Source organism: Tachyglossus aculeatus, chromosome 12 (genome assembly GCF_015852505.1).
Source record: "Tachyglossus aculeatus isolate mTacAcu1 chromosome 12, mTacAcu1.pri, whole genome shotgun sequence".
Classification (NCBI taxonomy): domain Eukaryota; kingdom Metazoa; phylum Chordata; class Mammalia; order Monotremata; family Tachyglossidae; genus Tachyglossus; species Tachyglossus aculeatus.
In genome coordinates, this window is record NC_052077.1 from 12,001,043 (window position 1) to 12,022,058 (window position 21,016).

Consider the following 21,016-nt stretch of genomic DNA (forward strand, 5'->3'; position numbering starts at 1 on the left):
GGATTTGCTTAGAGGAAGAGTTTTCTAAGAACTGCTCAAAATTTAAACTGTCTCTGGGTGTCATTTTTGGGACGCTTCTTTGGACTTTAAGCTTGTTGCGGGCAAGGGATGTGCCTACCAATTCTGTTATTGTGCTCTCCCAAATTTATAGTACAGTGCTCTGTACAGAGCACACAAAAGTGTGATTGCTTCATTAGCTTTCAAAGAAATACTAATGTAGTGTCCTGAAAGAGTTAATACTATTTTTCAAAGTGTTTTTCTAACGAGTGTTAAGGCACAGGAAAAATTAAGCCATTGCTTCTGAGATCACCTATATATTTTAGTTTAGAGCACTTATCTCCTACCCAACACTCTTTGAATCAACCTACGCAATCTTAGTTAATGGTAGTGGCTTCATCTTCTATATCAAATTTTATCCATCTGTTTCAAAGCTAGCATGTTTATTTCCAACCTTGGAAACTATCTCCATTAGCAGCCATTATGATTGGCTACAATATTATATCTTAGAAATTCAGAAGATCAAAATTCTAGAGTTCAGAAAGCACCCTTTTCCATCCCTGAGTGTCTTCTGCATGAAAATATCCATTTATCTATTATTTCCTGCAAATTTTCATGAGAATGGATATTCAGCTTTTCTTCCTCTGATACACTTGGTGGCAGTAGAAACCTTTGTAAAGAGATTGCATGTTAGTGCACTTTTTTTTCTGGGTGATATAGCTCTTCGTTTTTTACGTACACCTACAGCAAAACCTTTCAATTAAAATCTAAATGATGCGAACCTTGGTTTTCGCTAATAACTAGGTGGTAATGCTTCAGAAATGTTTTGTGAAAGAAAATCAAACTGGAACACCGAAAACTGCTGCAAGGCAGAGAGGAAAAGCAGAGATTAGACTTCCTTGTCATAGAAACACATCAATAGGAACCTTATAATTTTTATTATTTTTTATGCCATTGTCATTTGCAGGAAGGACTTAGCTTGCATTTATTCAGGAGCAGTAGATGGTCTGAATTGGAAATCTCTAAATTGACTCAGAAGTAAAGAAGTTGGGCAGGCGTTATATCCTAAGGCCCATTTTTTTTACATTAACACTTTTAGTATCAAGCTTAAAATTTGGGGACCCATGGTTTTGGTGTACATTTCTATATGAGCCTCACAGCATCATTAACTGGTCTATTAAATGTTTCTACATTTGCACAAAATTGACATTGGAATAAATATTAGCATCATTTGTAAATTGGATTTAAAAAATGTTTCTGGACTTGTACAGTTATGTCAGTGTGGGATTTGTCATGCATTGCAAAATCACTGAGGCTCCAAATTAGATCACCCTCTCCCTATTTTCCCACCGCTGTTAAACAGAGAGAAATAACTAACCACATACCTTCACTTAACCAGCAGACGACAGAGCAGTGAAGCCGTTACCAGCAGGGTGAAAGCAGTACAGAGACTGAGCCTTCCACGGGAAACTGTTATTATTATCATTGTTATTAGTAATAAGAGTAATAATAACAATGATAATTTGCTAAGCATTTCATTCCAGCCTTGTGCTAAGCTCGGGGATGATTACAAGACAGCGAGATCTGACACAGTCCCTAGCCCACATGGGCCTCACAATGCATAGGGAGGGAAAATGGTATTTAATCTACATTTTACTGAAGCCCAGAGAAGTCAAGTGACTTGCCCGAGGTCACGCAATAGGCAAGCGTGGAGCTGGGATTAGAAACAACTTCTCTTTGCTTCCAGACCTTTGCTCATTCCTCTAGATTTTTGCTATTCTGTCAGTAAAGCTATATCATTAACACTCTGCCTCAGCCACATCAGAGAACACCAACACCTCCCAGAATGTCCCAATTGTTACTGGGAAGTGTAGGCAAACCAATTTCTTTGTACTTTGGGTTGTGTTTTCTTCACTGCAGTTATCTTGCCAGGTTTCAATCAGACCTGCCTGGAGGGATTTTGGAGCACGTTTTCTTTGGATGTGATCTAGCCGTTTGACAGGAAGCTACCTCTCTACCTTGGATTAACACACCTAAAATCCACTTAGCGGTTTTTCCATTTTCTGCACCCTAAGGAATGTGGAAAGCAGCTAGGTGGATTTGGGGAGTATTTTGGAGAAGGCACCCTCTGGTTAAGTTAAAGAGCCAGCTAGACTAAGGAAAGTCTGAGTTAGTGTCAGGATTTGTTTTACGTTCAGTCACTCAGTCAATCATATTGATTGAGTGCTTACTGTGTGCAGAGCTCTGTACTAAGTGCTTGGGAGAATATAATGGAGATAGGCAGATTTTGTATATGTACAGTGAGATCAGGAAGCAGCGTGGCTCAGTGGAAAGAGCACGGGCTTGGGAGTCAGAGGTCATGGGTTCTAATCCCGGCTCTGCCACTTGTCCCCTGTATATATGTATATATGTTTGTACATATTTATTACTCTATTTATTTTACTTGTACATATCTATTCTATTTATTTTATTTTGTTACTATGTTTGGTTTTGTTCTCTGTCTCCCCCTTTTAGACTGTGAGCCCACTGTTGGGAAGGGACTGTCTCTATATGTTGCCAACTTGTACTTCCCAAGTGCTTAGTACAGTGCTCTGCACACAGTAAGCGCTCAATAAATACGATTGATTGTCAGCTGTGTGACTTTGAGCAAGTCACTTAACTTCTCTGTGCCTGTTACCTCGTCTGTAAAATGGTGATTAAGACTGTGAGCCCCACGTGGGACAACCTGATCACCTTGTATCCCCCCCAAGCACTTAGAACAGTTCTTCGCACATAGTAAGCACTTAAAAAATGCCATCATAATAAATAAATAAAAATTCTGATGCAGTTATTAACAGCAGGAGTATGAAAAGATCTAAGTGAAAAATAGATTGTCTTAAGCCAATAATAATAATAATTATATTTAGTGCTTACAAGGTGCCAGGGACTATACTAAGCGCTGGGGTGGATACAAGCAAATCAAGTTGGACATAGTCCCTGTCCACTATTGGGCTCACAGTCTTCATCCCCATTTTACTGATGAGGTAACTGAGGCCCAGTGAAGTGACTTGACCAAGGTCACACTGCAGACAAGCTGGGATTAGAACCCATGACCTTCTGACTCCCAGGACTGTGCTCTATCCACTAAGCCACACTGCCACAATTGCCCAGAAAATAAATGTCCATCTGATTTGTGCCTTCTAGGGGCATCTCTCAGTACTAAGCTGTGACTGCCCCTTAAGGTAGGCCCAGTTGCTTAAGTTGGGGAGGTGGCTATGAACATATTTGCTCCCTGAGACTTTCTTTCCTGGCATCAGTGCCCACTTATCACAGTGGGCTTGACTGACAGGTTGTAGATTTTATGCCACTGAGGGGGAGAGCCTTGAATTAGAAACTTCCTAGATTGCAAGCTCATTGCGGGCAGGGAATGCGCCTGTTTATTGTTGTATTGAACTCTCCCAAGCTCTAAGTACTCCACTTATAGTAAGCGCTCATTAAATACAACTGAATGGCTGAATGACCTATCTCACTAAAGCACTGGGAAGCAGCGTGGCTTAGTGGAAAGAGCCCGGGCTTGGGAGATAGAGGTCGTGGGTTCTAATCCCTGCTCCGCCGCTTGTCAGCTGTGTGACTTTGGGCAAGTCGCTTAACTTCTCTGGGCCTGTTACATCATCTGTAAAATGGGGATGAAGACTGTGAGCCCCACAAGGGACAACCTGATCACCTTGTATCCACCCAGTGCTTAAAACAGTGCTTGGTACATAGTAAGTGCTTAACAAATATCATCATTATTATTATTATTAATTATTACTAAAGCTCTCTGGATACCAGAGGTGTGAAGTGACTGAACACGTTTATTAGGGCTTGGGTGAGGATTTAGGAGCAGCAGCAGGAGGAATCACAGTCTCTTATTCAAGTTCACAGTAGTAATAGCACTTACTAAGCGCTTACTGGGTGCGGTGTCCTGTACTGAGCACTGGGAGAGAAGACATAGTTAGAAATTAGACACAGTCCCGGTCCCCTGGGTGCTTAGAATCTAACAATTAAAACTTAAAGGTCAACATAAGAAGCAGTAGTGGATAGACCATGGACTTGGGAGTCAGAAGGACCTGGGTTCTACCTCAGTTCTTCCCACCTGTCTGCTCTGTGACCTTGGTGAAGTCACTTCTCTGTGCCCCATTGACCTCATCTGTAAAAAGGGGATAAGGGTTGTGAGCATCACATGGGACAAGGACTGTATCCAACCTGATTAGTTTGTATACCAGTGCTTAGTACAGTACCCGGTACATAGTAAGCACTTAATGAGAACCTTTAAAAAAAAAAAGGGTATCAAGGCTTGAACTGTAGAGGAAGCGTTTTGGTGGGGCTTGGTAACTGTCCCAGTAAGTGGCTGCAAGTCTAAGGGGACTTAGTCTAAGACTAACTGTAGATGACCATCATCCATCACAGTCAGAGAGGGACTTCAAATGGTACCTTAAGAGGAAGGGGCAGATCTGGCTAAACTACTCGGCTAAACTGGGCACCGAGCCAAGAAGGTCTGGGAGCTGTGCCAGTGACCAAAGAAAGCAGGAGACATCCATCATGGCCCCCTGGCAGCGAGTCATTTACGTCGTTTACATGTGCTGATGTTTGTTCCAGGGATTTGAAAGCCCTCCAAAGCCAGAGCTAGAGTAGCACATCTTACCCATGACAAATAGAGGCATGCATCTTACCCGTGACAAATAGAGACACTCGTTTTGTCCCTCCCACTTCCCTAGGCCATAATCAACAGAATCAAAATAGAGGGATTTTTCACGGTATGGATTTACAGGGCTTTACAGATCTGTACATCCAAGCTTCATTGCCTGGATGTGAAGGTTTAAAGACCCCTCGGGTAACTTGAGGTCATCACGCTGAGAAATTAATTTTACAGACACAAATCAAGTGTATCTTATTTCAGCGGTAGTAATTTCAGACCTTGAAGAGGCATGCAAATAGGCTTGCATATTTCTAGAGGTGAGTGATTGGAATTTGTAAATCATTTAACTCCTATTGAAAGGAAGAAGAAGAGATCAGGTCTGGGCATTTTAAAAGGCTTGAATTACATTTAATTTTCTTTAAGTGTATTGCACTAGCTATTTAACAAAGTTAGAACTGTCATAAAAGCATATTGCTATCCATAGCTCTTCCATTAGGCCAGTGAATAGTTTAGCCTCCAAAGAAAGATAGGTGTCTATTTCGTTTTTCAAGAAACCCCACCACCTATTCCAGTGTTTTAATCATTTTTATTGAGTGTTTATTGTGTTCAGAGCAATGTATTGAGCACTTGGGAGAGTACAGTATAACAGAGTTAGTAGATTCGGTTCATGTCTACAACAAGCTTACAGTTTCAGTACTCTGAAAGTACATATCCGTATTGAGGTCTGTCTCTCCACCTCTAGACTCATTGTGGTCAGGGAATGTGTCTGTTTATTGTCAAATTGTACTCTTCCAAGTGCTTAGTGCAGTGCTCTGCACATAGTAAGCCTCCACACATCCACCAAGCTAGTTCTCTTCCTCCTTTCAAAGCCCTATTGAGAGCTCACCTCCTCCAGGAGGCCTTCCCAGGCTGAGCCCCCTTTTTCCTCTTCTCCCCATCCCCCCCGCCCTACCTCCTTCCCCTCCCCACAGCACTTGTATATATTTGTATAGATTTATTACTCTATTTTACTTGTATATATTTACTATTCTATTTTTTTAATGTGCATATAGGTATAATTCTGTTTGTTCTGATGATTTTGACACTGGTCTGCATGTTTTGTTTCGCTGTCTGTCTCCCCCTTCTAGACTGTGAGCCCGTTGTTGGATAGGGACTGTCTCTTCGTTGCCGACTTGTACTTCCCCAGCGCTTAGTACGGTGCTCTGCACACAGTAAGCGCTCAATAAATATGAATGAATGTCACTAAATTCTGTCACTTGGACCACGCACTGGCAAATAATGCAAAGATAGGAAAGGAGGATGAAAACCAAATCATAAACAAGTCCCACCCCCAACTGCTCCTTTAATGAGCAGTTAAAAGTCCCCACAAAACCCTAATGAAAGAAGTTCACTAGTATATGGTTTTTACTCCCTTGCTCATTAAATGGACTAGATGCCTATTAGTAGTTAGATTAGCAAACTTTACAGAGCAAGGTTCATATCATCAGTGATACTGAAGCACAAACATAGCCTTTTTGCTTCTAATATTAATTTCAAGCTCCATTGAAATCGTAGTTTGGAAAAATGCTTGCTCTTCACCCCTCCCTCCCAAATGAAAAATTTGGCATAAAAAGGAAAAAGCTAATGGAGTGTTTTAAAAAAAAAATTGTATAGCCATGAAAAAAATGTGATATTAGATATTGCTTCAACTTTGCAGTAAAGCTTATGAATGGCAAGATCTTACTCTGGCTAAGGTCTAGTACCTTCATTCTAGGCTTGGTGTGGGGAGAAGGAAGGAATATTAATCTAATTCTGGCATGGGGAGATAAGAGCATTCTCTGTAGTGAAAACAAAAAAAGGATTGCTGTACTTCCCCTATATTACAGCTAACATATTGTCAAGGAATGAACCAATGCATTGGGGTACCATAATGGAACTACTCATTGCTTTACCTTTGTTTCCAATTTTGTTTCCCCCCAGGGAATGACAACATGATCAGTTACACCTGGGAGGGGATTTTTCTTTCAGTTCTTCTTGGGGCCCATATGTGTATGAAGCAGAGCTCTAAATGAAAACAAGTACAGTGGGTTGTAGGAGTAGCCTCCTAGACCAGGGGCTGAATTTAGTTACCATAGCAACTTAATGTGCCCTGTTAGGTCACATCTGAGCAAACCACTTCCACCTTTGGAAGTCCATAACTCAGTTGCAACAGCAGACGTTTTTCACAATTCTCCAGTATTTCGTGTATCATAGGTACGTTTTTTGAGAAGCAGCATGGCATTTTGGAAAGAGGAAGGACTTGGGAGTCAGAAGACCTGAGTTCTAATTCTGACAAGTAACCAGTGCTCAGTTTGTTTTTTCTATCTTTAAGAATGGGGTTGAGAGAGCTGCTCATTCTCCTCTCTTTGAATGTGAGCCCCATGTGGGGCAGGGACTGTATCTGATGGGCTTGTATTTTATCTATCTCACCGCTTAGTACAGCGTTTAGAACATAGTAAAGGCATAATAAATATTACAATTGAGTTTTGATTTTGACCCAAACTATCTGGGGTAGTTCAAACCAAAACATTTTTAGATGTCGCAGATTTATGTAACCTTATTATAATCAATCTGTAGAACTTTATTCTTTGTACTTAGAAGAGTACTGGAGAAATAGTAGACTTGATCCACACCTTCCAGGATCTTATCATCTAGTGGAGGAGGCAACATTAAAATAATGTATAGATAGGAGGAAAAAGGAAAAGTGGATATGTATGTGAGTTGTTGCTTAAATGAGGTAACTCTTTTAATCTCCCAAAGTGTATTATCCTTTTTGATTCTGACATATTTCCTGTCTATAGTTGCATTATTGACTGATATATTACTCAGGAGACAGAATTTTGTGACAGTGTTCAACTCTGTGTTTCCAATAAAGATCTTTGGTTATTTGCAGGTTAAGATATTTAATTTTTCAGATTTGTTGCTGATCAAGCTCATTTATTGAGCACTCACTGTGTAGAGCACTGTACTAAGTGCTTAGGAGAGGACAATATAGCCAAGTTGGTGGACATGTTTCCTGATCACCACAAGCTTACAGTCTTTACCCCTTTGCTAAGGGAAATGAATGAGACAGGGAATACCCAGTTCTGACATGACAAATACATTAAAGCACTTTTTTTTTCTACTATGTGCCAGGTACTGTTCCAAGTGCTAGGATAGATTCAAGCTAATCAGGTTGGACACAGTCCATGTCCCACAAGGGGCTCGTAGTCTTAATCCCTATTTTAAAGATGAGGTAACTGAGGCAGAAAGAAGTGAAGTGATTTGTCCAGGTTCACGCAGCAGAAAAGTGACAGAGTCAGGATTAGAATCCAGATGTCCAGATTCCCAGACCCATGCTCTATTCAGTAGGCCATGCTGCTTATCAATTTATCCACTGTAGCTAATCCACCAGGCCACCCCACAGCAATATTAAGTGATTTTCAGAGCCCATATTTATTTATGGTAACAGATGCTTTTGTAAGATCTATGAAAACTGTATAGAATTCTCAGTGCTGTGCACTGCACTTTACCTATATCTGATGTGATGACCACTGTACACACCTAGTTTCAAAGTCACAGTTGTGATACTGAGAGCATGCAGTCAACAGTTTTCTTCAAAAGTTGTTTCAGGAGGATTCTAGCTTAGATCTTGGCAGCAGTGGAGAATAATGAGATGTCTTGATAGTTGCTGCAGTTTTTTTACTGTTGAAGATGATGGTGATGATAACATCTTTGCAATGTGGCATCTGATATGTTATGGAATAGCTTGCATATCTGTTTAAAAAGTGTGTCCATTCCATTTAGATCTCAGCCAGTGTACTATCTAGTCCAGGCGACTTGTCATGTATCCTTGTTCCAACTGCTGCGGGGACTTTCTTGATAGTTGGGACAATTGCCATATCTTTGCAGGTTAAGTTTTCTGTGTTGTATGAGACCTTTAATAGTAGATGGTGTATTTAGGAGAATATTGAAATATTGTTGCCATCGCTTCAGGCGCCCCTCCTTCTTTGTGATGAGGATGGAGGTAATTTCACTCTTCAGGGATGCTAGAAGTACTGAACCTAATCAACGGTATTTAGAGAGTGCTTACTGTGTGCAGAACACTGTACTAAGTGCTTTGGAAAGTGCAATACAAAGGAAGAGTTGGTAGACATGTTTCCTGGCCAAAAGGAGCTTACAGGCTAGAGGACTATAATAGCTTTCATGGTATATAGAATTCCTTAATTGAGCAGCAGTCTTTGCATAGGCACAGATCAAGCACTTAGTACAGTGCTCAAGCGCTTAGTACAGTGCTCTACACATAGTAAGTGCTAAATAAATGCGATTGAATGAATCTCTTCTGTATCCCGCTACCTGATATGCAGGTTCCTTACCTTAATTTTCACATTGCAAAGTAGCTCTCCATAAACCTCTTTTGACTGAATCATGAATTAATGAATTGTTCATTAATTTATTAATTCAATATTTACTGAGCGCTTACTGCGTGAGGAGCACTGTACTAAGTGCTTGCGAGAGTGCAGTGCAACAATAAACAGACACATTCCCGTCCCACAGTGAGTTTACTGCAGTATTTTGCTGCGAGCACGTTTTAATCTCTGAGTGACTTGCATTGAGCCAGTTACTGTGGTTTTGTTAGGCCATGTCCACTGTATTCATGGCTGCTTTGGAGACACTATTGTGGAGAAATGCCCATTTACTGTTAGATTGAAGATTATGGTTGGGGTTCCTTGTTCCAACATGGCTATCGTAAGTTTGCTTCAGAGCTCATTGTGAAGGTCTTTATCTCCCATGAATTAATATTTATCTGTCTTGGTGTTTTGAGACCAATTTTCAATGCAGTGTTTTTGTAGTCAATATGAACGGGGAGCATATCAGAGGATGATCCATCCAACAATCTGCTCACTCATGGCTGTAGTGAAATGAGTATCCCTGAGAGACTTCTCTCTCACTTTTAAAAAATCAATGAGATTCCACTTGTTTAGGTGCTGGGTGGTTAAAGTTTCATCTTTTTTCATTTGAGGAGTGGATGGTGGTGTTCGCCAGGATTTGGCGAGTGGTGTGCTTTCATTGAGCAAAAGTAGGCCATTACTGTTTAGACTGTCCATCCCATCTGGTTTGACGCTCTGACAGCCTTTGAGGGATTGTCAAATGGTCTGTGGCAGCAGTGTAGGTTTTAGGCCCCAGACCCAACTGAAGGTCTCTCAACCGATCAGAGTTGAATATACAGAATTGAGAGGCAGTGTGACCTAATGGAAAGAGTGCAGGACTGGGAATCAGAGGATCTGGGTTCTAGTCTTGCCTCCACCATTTGTATACTGTGTGACCTTGGGCACGTAATTGAACTTCTCTGTGCCTCAGTTTCCCCAGCTCCAAAAAATGGGAATTAAATACCTGTTCTCCCTCCTACTTAGATTATGAGACTAAATTTCACCTAGGGAAAATGGCAGATTGTAAGGACATCATGTGAATGCTATGAGCCTGGGAGTGGGATGAATATCCAAGTACTTATGGGATATAGAGCCAAGTGCAAAGATGATACAGAGGGGAGGGTGAAAAGAGTGGGGAAATAAGGGGTTTGTCAGGGAAAGCCTCTTAGAGAAGCAGCATGGCTCAGTGGAAAGAGCACGGGCTTTGGAGTCAGAAGTCATGGGTTCGAATCCCGGCTCTGCCACCTGTCTGCTGTGTGACCTTGGGCAAGTTACTTAACTTCTCTGAGCCTCAGTTCCCCCATCTGTAAAATGGGGGTTAAGACTGTGAGCCCCACATGGGACAACCTGATCACTTTGTATCCCCCCCAGCGCTTAGAACAGTGCTTTGCACATAGTAAGTGCTTAACAAATGCCAACATTATTATTATTATATAATTCTCACATTGACCTCTTTAGCCACACATGAAATCAAATGTAAATTTCATTCTGTGCTGTCTTTGAAAGAACTATTATTTGTATATTTGTGTCTTCTTACATATTTTATAAACACACACACACACAATTATTGATAAAGGATTTGCTGTAAACTAATTTCTATAGCTTTTTATTCTCATTCCACAGCAGCCTTGGCTAGTATTTGATGGAGAATGTTTTAGCTTCAGTGGCAGCGTTCCCCTCACCCTTAAAGAACTACATAATGCTAAAGCAAAATTTTTGAAATTTTACTATACATCTCAACATTTCTACCAAAGACTTCATCAGAGAATGATTTAAAACCCTGCTTACCAGTGAGGTTGCTCTGCATAGGTTACCATGGAAACATTATGCATTCAAATGATATTAGCAAATGCACATCTATTATGGCATTACATTCAGAACCATCATTAAGGGTATTTGTCATTTCATTTATAAAATCATGGTTCCAGTAGTTTATAATTCAGCAAGCAAAAAAATCAAGAGCCCAACCTAAAATATTTGCATTCCATATCTAAGCTTCTTCTCCATATATGATGAAAATGCTAGTGATGTGAGGAACAATATTCGTATGTATATATGCACAGACATGTTCTTCTTTCTCTCTCTGTCTATACATGTACATGTACATATTGGCATCAATACAAATAAAATCACAGATACATACTTTCAGAGTCTAAATCTGTAAGCTTGTTGTGGGCACAGAATGTGTCTACCAACTCTGTTATATTGTATTTTCCAAAGTGCTTAATGCAGTGCTCTGCATATAATAATAATAATAATAACGGCATTTATTAAGCACTTACTATGTGCAAAGCACTGTTCTAAGTGCTGGGAAGGTTACAAGGTCATCAGGTTGTCCCATGGGGGGCTCACAGTCTTAATCCCCATTTTACAGATAAGGTAACTGAGGCACAGAGAAGTTAAGTGACTTGCCCAAACTCACACAGCCGACAGTTGGCAGAGCCGGGATTTGAACCCACGAACTCTGACTCCAAAGCCCGTGCTTTGAGCCACACTGCTACACTAATAAGCACTCAATAAGAATGATTAAAACCCTGAAATGGGTGGTGGCGTTTCTTATAAAAAACATAGACAGCTATCTTTCTTGGGTGGCCAGTCGAAGTAGGAAGGGGAACAGGTATTTAATCTCCATTCTACAGATAAAGAAACTGAGGCACAGAGGAGTTGTGAGTTACCCAAAGTTACACAGCAGGCCAATGGCAGAGCAGGTATTACTGACACCCAGGCCTGTGCTTTTTCCATTAGGCCATGCTGCTTCTCAGTTGATTGTTTGCTCTCAAGGAGTTTACAATCTAGGGAAGCAGTGTGGCTTAGTGGCTAGAGCATGGAACTGGGAGTCAGAAGGACCTGGGTTCTAATGCTGGCTCTGCCATTTGTCTGCTGTGTGACCTTGGGGAAATCACTTCACTTCTCTGTGCCTCAATTACCTCATCTGTAAAATGGGGATTAAGGATGTGAGCTCCACGTGGGACAGGGATTGTGTCCAACCTAATTGACTTGTATCTGCCCCAGGGTGGCTCACAGTGCTTAACAAATACCATTAGCCTTGAACTCGTCTCTAGACTGTGAGCTCGTTGTGGGCAGGGGATATGTCTTGTTAAATCGTACTCTCCCAAGCACTTAGTACAGTACTTTGCACAGAGTGAGTGCTCAGTAAATACAATTGAATGAAGGTAATAGTTTCTTGGTTTCAAGCATTTCATGGGCCACGTTTTAACATGTTAGCCTTCTTTGGAAAGGTGACTGAATCTTCATATTTTTCTTTAAGTGCCTATTTCACAATTACTAAAATGGTATGTTATTCAATTAGCTGATTCAAAATCTGCTTTGGCGTTATCAAAGGGATCCTTTACCTTTACATTAGATTTGGGACACGTAGCAGGATTGAAAGAGGACTCAACTGTTTGAAAGATTTTTCTGTTTTCAGGATTTCACCTTCTTTCTCATTTGTCTTTGATGTATAGGGAAAATGCAGGAAGGTAATATTTCATTATGTCTGTGAATTATTCAAGTTAGATTCTTAGCATAAACAGTTTAAATGGCTTAAGGTTTTCTTTGTAGGACACCTTAGGTGCTTTCCAACACAGTTTGCGTGTCGCATTCCCTTAGTTGACTTCAGTTTGATGAATTAGTAGCTACAAGCTATGATGGGAGACAATTTCAAGTCTTGAGTATAAATAACAATTTAATTCTGATTTTATCTAGTGCCATATGTTAGTTTCATAGAGCTATATGTGAATTGAGCCGTTTTGGTTCACAAAATTCCATCTCTATAAAAATCTCCACTCTTTGGAATATTAGCTTCATAATGTTGGATATTCATTATTATGAAGCATTTTTAAACAAATATATCTAGCACTTAGAACAGTGCTTGGCACATAGTAAGCGCTTAAACACCATTATTATTATTGTTATTATTATTATGTTTTGGAATACAGTCATTGTTAAGTTCTAATTGTTCTTGTTAATAACTCAGGCTACTTGATAGTTTCCGAGTGGAATTTTATAAGATTAGTTGTGTATTTATATCAATTTCTCTAAATTCCAATGCTGCACAAATTCATCTTGAGAATAAAATATCAGCTTAACTACAAAGTCATAGATTCAATCAATGGTATTTATTGAGTGCTTACTGTATGCAGAGCACTGTGCCAAGCACTTGGGAGAGTATACTACAACAGACTTGACACATTCCCTGCCAATGACCTTACAGCCTAGTTGGGGAGGCAGACATTAATAGAAATAATTTATAGATATGTACAGAAGTGTTTGGCTGAGGGTGAGGTGAATACCAAATCCCACTCGTGTCGGACCCAAGCGCATAGATGATGCAGAAGGGAGACGGGGCCCAGGGAAAAGAGGGCTCAATTCAGGAAGGCCTCTTGGAGGTTTGGAGGAGATGTTAAGGGACATCTCGTCCAAATTTACTCCCTTAATTAACACAACATTAAGACTTTCAAAGTGGGGAGGGTGATCTTCTGTTGATTATGAAGAGGGAGAGCATTCTAGGCCAGGGACAGGATGTGGACTAGGAGTTGGTGGCAAGATAGAAGTACAGGGAGTAAATTGGAATTAATGGAGTGAAATGTGTTGGCTGATTTGGAGTAGAGTACTGTGTAATAGAGAAGCAGCGTGGCTCAGTGGAAAGAGTCCAGTCTCATGGGTTCTAATCCCGACTGTGCCAATTGTCAGCTGTGTGACCTTGTAAAGTCACTTAACTTCTCTGTGCCTCAGTTACCTCACCTATAAAATGGGGATTAAGAGTGTGAGCCCCCTATGGGACAACTTGATCACCTTGTAACCTCCCCAGCACTTAGAACAGTGGTAAGCACTTAATAAATGCCATCATTATTATCAGTAGTAGTAGTAGGAAATGAGGGAGATTAAGTAGGAAGGAGTGAGATGATTGAGTGCTTTAAAGCCTATAGTAAGGAGTTTCTGTTTGAGGAAATGGAAGGGCCACCACCGGAGATTCTTGAGGAGTGGGGAAACATGGACTGCACTGCTTTATAGAAAAATGACCTGGGCAGCAGAGTGAAGTATGGGCTGGAGTGGGGAAGAGGGAGGAAGCAGGGAGGTCAGCAAGAAGGCTGATGCATTGATCCAGGCTGGATAGGATAAGTTCTTAAATTAACATGGTAACAGTTTTGATGGAGAGGAAAGGGTGGATTTTAGCAGTGTTGCGAAGGTTGAATTGACAGGATTTGGTGAGAGTTTGAATGTGTGGGTTGAATGAAAGAAATGAGTCAGGGACAACACCAAGATGACAGGCTTGGGGGATGGGGAGGATTGATGGTGCTGTCTATAGTGATGGGAAAGTCATGGGGAGGGCAGGGTTTGGGAGGGGATATGAGGAGTTCTGTTTTAGACATGTTAAGTTTGAGGTGTCGGTGGGACATGCAATTAGAGTTATCCTGAAGGTAGGAGGAAGGGATAAGAAAGAAATCAGGAACGTGCGATTTCTAGTGGAGAGAGAATTGAAGCTAACTACAACTTAGCTGTAAATCCTTTGTTACTGATGATGTTGGGAGCTTCATCACATCTTCCACTTCCAGGCACCTTTAAAACTGTTATGGTCACCGGATTCTTAGGGGAATTCAAAATCTATAACCATTTTTTACAGTCACCATTGTCCTATAATCATCATACAATCAACCTGCATCAATTTGAAGCTTTTATTTGTGAGTTTTGTGTCCCCATCAGTCTTTTAGCAGCCAGAGTTTGTTGTAAATTATCTGAGAAGGAATGACAAAAATTGGTCTGGGATTTTTTTTTAAAAAAAAAGAGCATCATTTTCCCCCTCTTTAAACAGTGTTCTCAGCAATCTGAAAACAAGGAGAAGCTTTACTTACCAAGAAGAATCCTAGTAAAAAATAAACCTGGGTTAAATGGAATAGTCAAAATAGTTATGTTTAATGGTTGTAAAATGTTGAAGTATTATTTAGAGATAACTATGAGAATTGGAATTACATGTGAGTAGTTAGACTGAGTGATCACATTTTACTCATTGGAATCCAAAATCACATACGTATTTTATTGTCCAAATCTGAACATCAAAAAAGCAGGGTAATATAATACAATGTATATTTCCCCCACTGCATTCCAGTTTACCAACCATATGTGCAGTAGTATCTTCCGGGAGAATCAATTTGGTAAATTCGCCTCATAATTAGCAAGAAGCACTTTTTTAGCCAATAAGAAAAAGATACCTTTGATCTAAATGGGACATTTCACTGCCTATATCCTATTACAGCTATGTCTGGAGGATGATTGTCTTTCTGCTACTGATGGTTGCACTGAGTGTTGTATTGATCATTGGCTGACACATGCAAACTTTCACTAATTATGAAGCCCGTTTTTCACAAAATGTCACCCAGATGACCCAAGATAGGGATTTTCATGAGGGTCCCCTTTTAGTGTGCCCAAATAGAAGCAGCATGGCCTTCAGCAGCAGTGTGGCTTAGTGGAAAGAGCCTGGGCTTGGGAGTCAGAGGTTGTGGGTTCTAATCCCGTCTCTGCCACTTGTCAGCTGTGTGATTTTGGGCAAGTCACTTAACTTCTCTGGGCCTCAGTTACCTCATCTGTAAAAATGGGGATTAAGATTGTGAGCCCCATATGGGACAGGGATGGTGTCCAATCCGATTAGTTTGTATCTACTTCAGTGCTTAGAACATTACCTGGCACATAGTAAGTGCTTAACAAATATCACTATTATTATTTTTATTGCTATCATTATTACCCTCCCAAGTTACCAACTGCATGGTGAGCAAGTAACCATCCCTCTTGCTCTTAGCCTCTCATGGTACTGGGCTCCTTGCAAATTGAATCCTCAAGAAATTCTGAAGGAGATGACAGTGATAGTGCTACTGATGTTGAATGAGCTCAATTTCTCAGGGAACGTCTGTCTTGAATCTGTTGTACACTGTCAAGAGCTTAGTACAATCAATCAATGGTATTTATTGAGCGCTTACTGAGTGAAGTACTGTAGAGAAGCAGCATGGCCTAGCGGATAGAACACATGCTTTCGTGTCAGAAGGACCTGGCTTCTAATCCTGGCACCGCCTCTTGTCTATGAAAGCTTGGACAAAACACTTCACTTCTCTGTGCCTCTGTTACCTCATCTGTAGAATGGGGATTAGGACTGTGAGAACCTTGTGGGACAGGGACTGGCCCGACTCACTTTGCTTGTGTCCTCTCCAGAGCGCAGTACAGGTCTGGCACATAATAAGCACTTAAATACTATTATTATTATTATTAATTATTATTATTACAGGGCCTAGCACACAGGGGCTGTCGATTGATTGATTGCTTTCTCCTATTATGCCAATGCCAAACCTGGGAATCCCTCTTTTCCTGCCAATAGGTAGTTCTTCATCTGTAGGAGCAGTGCCCATATTTAGAATGATAATACAGTCACTTGAACACCCAGACAATGGATTTTCTGTGGGGTAATTTCCGTTGCCTGAAGTAGTAAAAGACACTTTTCTAAAACTGTTCCGTATGTTTTATAGCAATTTTTGCTTTTACATTTTGAAATGACTTTAGGGCCTCGAATAGTTGTCAACACCTTATCTAATCATTTTTTTTTCTAATTTAATTAGTTTGCTTTCAGGAGCTGAATTTGAATAGTGATCTGCCTTCCTAGTGTTTCAATTGCTGAGCTTCTAAGTCTGGTGTTTTTGTTTTTTTCCCTTTCTCCATTAGGATGTTCTGAATAATTTGGGTTCCTGTGAACTGGATGAAGATGACCTCATGCTTGACCTGGAATTCTTAGAAGAGCAGCATCTCCCTCATTCTGGTAAAAACAACAACAACAAATATTTAATATTTTTGTTTTGAAGCACATTGCTCTAAGGCAAGTGGTTAAGTGCACTTACCAGAGTAGCAAGTACTTTTTTGGAATAGTCTTTTGCTTTAGTAGTTTAATCACCATTTTAAGCTTTGAACAACTGGGACTTCAGGTCCGTTATGTTCTTTACACTTCAGCTTGAGGAACATAATTTATTTGTTTTCAGTACTAAACCTCATTTGAACATTTTTAAAACAACACTTTCGGTCGCCTCATATTACCTTCAGTTGTTAAATGGAGGCAATTTTCACAAGTGTAAAAGGACCTTTAGAGCTTAGAAATAGGGCAAAATGGATTTCCTATTCCCAGGTGTTTCAAATCTGATGTCTGTGAACCAGATAGATGGAAAGCAAACTAAATGAGGAAATCTTCTATCTCGGAGGTAACATATTGCAGTTTAACCTCATCGTTTCCATGCCATCCTCCCTCCATCTGGGTTTGCAAATAGCCTGTTAACCAGTGGAAATGTAATCACCAGTTCTTCTTATCACGTATACTTTGATGGTCTATTTTCCTTTGATTAGATTTACAGAAACTGAGGCCTGAAAAATTTGCATCTGTCTATAAATAAGAATTAATTTCACATGCATATTCATTCTGTTCTATCTTCCTGAGTATTTTCATTCCTACATTTATTTCGTGTGATAAGAGCTATGCTTTTGAATTTAAAAAGCTGACTCGCTGCTAAATCCAATTGCATATGAAATACGGAACCGTCCAATAATTTATAATCCTTTTTGAACTGTTTTGGTACAGAGCAGTCTCATGTAAAGCTATTAAAGGGTTCTGCCTTTTTAAAGTACTGCAATGTGTGATTCAAACATACTGCAAATTAGAGAGGCAAGAAGCCTTTCAAAACTCCTCAGGCAATTATAAAATATGACAGCTAGAAAATTGAGTTCATTTTGAGTCCAGACTTCTTGTCTAGAGTTCCAGGATGTAGAACCATGCATCCTTTGGAGCTGAGGTGTTTCTGGGACACCACTTGAAGAGTGGTGTTGGTTCTGCCACCACTCTGAGATCCCAAAGGGTCTCTTGGACATGATCAGAGGGAGTGTGGATCTCTGTGGTGATGGGTTCTGAGCTACTAGTCACGATTCAGGAAAGAGATCTTGGAGCCATTCTTGGTTGTGACATCAGCTGATTATGTGGCATCAGGGGGAGCCAGGAAAATCCAGTAAATATAGGACATCATCTGGAAGGGAATCAAAAATAAAACGAAAAGTTGGAGTTGCAAATCTCCCGACAGCTATATCTGGGGACACCCACTGAATCCTGACGGGATGAATTTCAAAATAGATAGAAGGAAATATTTCTTCCTATAGAGGGAATTTCGAATTTGTCTCAATGGGAAATTGCGCTGGGCAAAAATAGCAGCAGTGTTTCACAGTGCTGGTATAAATGTACGTGTGATCCGTTATGGAATACTAAGGAGGGGGAGAGAGATGGAGATGAGAAGCGGCGTGGCTCAGCGGAAGGAGCACGGGCTTTGGAGTCAGAGGTCATGGGTTCAAATCCCGGCTCCACCACTTGTCAGCTGTGTGACCTTGGGCAAGTCACTTAACTTCTCTGGGCCTCAGTTACTTCATCTGTAAAATGGGGATCAAGACTGTGAGCCCCCCATGGGACAACCTGATCACCTTGTAACCTCCCCAGTGCTTAGAACAGTGCTTTGCACATAGTAAGCGCTTAATAAATGCCATCAAAAAAAAGATAGAGGTGGAAAGAAAAAGAGAGAGATAGAAAGAGGAGAAAGACAGAAAGAATATATATCAAGGAGGGTAGCCATTACATAGTTCTTCCATACATTCCAGTGCCTCTCTCAGAAACAAAATACCAGTTGGATAGACCATTGGTCTAATCACAGTTTTTATAGCCTTATCTTACATAAAGTGATGTGCTGCTTTGTCACATTGTAATAACTCTAAATTTCATCCTGCACAATGGCACCACTTAATATACCTGGCCTAGAATGTAATCATAAGCATTGCCATGAGGATTTGAACCCCATTTTCCCCTTATATGGGGTCAGAATCTGATTCTATTGCTTGAACATTGCCGTTGCATCTTCAGATCCTAACCTAAGCAACGATATACTGGAACTCCTGTTTTGCTGGGCAGAGGTTTCTGGGCTGGCGTGAATGAATGTTGGAACTGGGCCCTTTTCTAGCTGTGATTCTCCGTACAGAACATAGTTGAGCAGAACCCAGGTGGTTGCAGAGTTGCCAAAGATTGTACTGTAAGGTAACAGGAGGAACAGCAAAAGCCTCCTGGGAGGAGCTGGAGAATCCTTTCTCCCATTTTCTGTTTATTCACCAGTCTGTTCAATTTGTAACATTGATCTTCATAATTCCACGCTCTTCATCCTCTGTATCTGTCTTCTCCCACTTAGATTGTGAGCCTAGCATGGGACAGGAACTGTGTCTTATCTAATAACCTTGCACTTAGCCCAGTGCTTAGTACTTAATAAGCACTTAATGCATACAATTACTCCAATCACCTTGGACCTGCATTAGATCTATGCTGCAGAATGCAGCCAAGTAGATGAACACTTCCATGGTGCTTTGAAATATATGGTAAACAATGCTAATTTGTTACTTTAAAGTCCATGTCTCTAGCTGTACCATCTACTAGGTTTTTTTCTCCCAAAATTCTTCACGAACTTTAATTCCCACTCTATGTTTTCTAAAAATTTCCTTAAAATCATCCAGAGGGCAGTTGCTGACCAGAGGAATGAATGTTCTGAATAACTACAGCTGCACAGACTCTAAATGGAGAATTTTAGCTTAGTACAACTTCTTATCAGACATATTTTGGGGATGGAGTTCAACTATCCCCTTTATCAGGACAAATAACATCTATGTTCTGATATCAAAGAACTTGAAGTTATCTGGATTTAATCCAAAGAAGATTTGCCTTGAGTACACTAACACTACATCTGTATTTTTATTTATTTGTAGGTGTCTGTCTTCTTCTCCCTCCCCAACAGACTGTGAGCTCACTGTGAGCGGGGAATGTCTTTATTGTTGTATGCTACTTTCCCAAACACTTAGTACAGTGCTCTGCACACAGTAAGCACTTAGTAAATATGATTGAATGAATGAAACACTGAATATTTTACTCCCATCATTCTGTTTTAGCAAGATAAACATGGTTCAACTAGCCTGAACTGGACCAATTTGATATAGCCTTCAGATCATCTGTTCATGACTTTTCTAAAAATAAATAAATAAATAAAAATCATTAAAGATAGTTTTCTGGAAAATTTAGTTTGTGTTGGGCTATAACAAATACTTAGCTCCCATATGCATAGTATATATAGGAGGACAAAAATCAATCAATCAGTTGTACTTATTGGGCTCTCACTGAGAGTGAAGCACTGTAGCTTACTTGGTAGAGAACCACAGAATCAATGCCACACTTCCTGCCCTGAAGGAGTTTGCAATATAATGGGGAAAACAGAAAAGAAAATTTATTTAATAGTGGGAACAGCAGGAAAAGAAATAAAAATTCATCAGGAAGTAGCACAACTGTGTCAGAATGAAAGAGCTGGCTAATTGTATATCTATGTGTATGTATTAACAGATACAAGTGTATATTATACATATATGTATTATATCTATAGTTTCTGTGTCTGTGTGTACATAGACATTGAGGAGAAGAATGCCATACAGAAATCCTAGGCCTATCAGACTGGAGTGATCAGGGAGGGCTTCCTGCAGGAGGTGGGCTATTATGAAGACTTTAAACGTTTGTAAAGCTGTGGTCTGGAGGGGTTTTGCATGGGGTATTCCAAAATGGGATGAAAGCATGAGAGGAAGCGGGAGTGTCATGAATCTGGAACAGTTGAAAAGTTGTGAGGAGCTAAGAATGTGAACTGGAAAATAGCAGGTGGAGTGAGTGTGTGTTTCTATGTGGATATGCCTCTAGATAGATGTACATAGGAGAAAGCTTGTGGAGATCCTCTAGACTGCAAGCTCACTCTGGGCAGGAAATGTGCCTGTTGTTATAGTCTCCAAGCTCTTAGTACAGTGCTTAGCACACGTAAGTGCTCAATAAATATGATTGAATAATTGAATGAATTCT

At 40.3% G+C, this 21,016-nt stretch overlaps 1 protein-coding gene across 1 annotated transcript in view; it reads left to right on the forward strand.

Moving 5' to 3' along the window:
• The window catches only part of CCSER1 (coiled-coil serine rich protein 1), a 430,751-nt gene that overhangs the window by 57,587 nt on the left and 352,148 nt on the right, over nucleotides 1–21,016 (forward strand). The window contains exon 4 of the mRNA XM_038755278.1: nucleotides 16,786–16,879. Coding sequence (XP_038611206.1) covers nucleotides 16,786–16,879 — 94 coding nt within the window. The remainder of the gene's footprint in view (nucleotides 1–16,785; nucleotides 16,880–21,016) is intronic.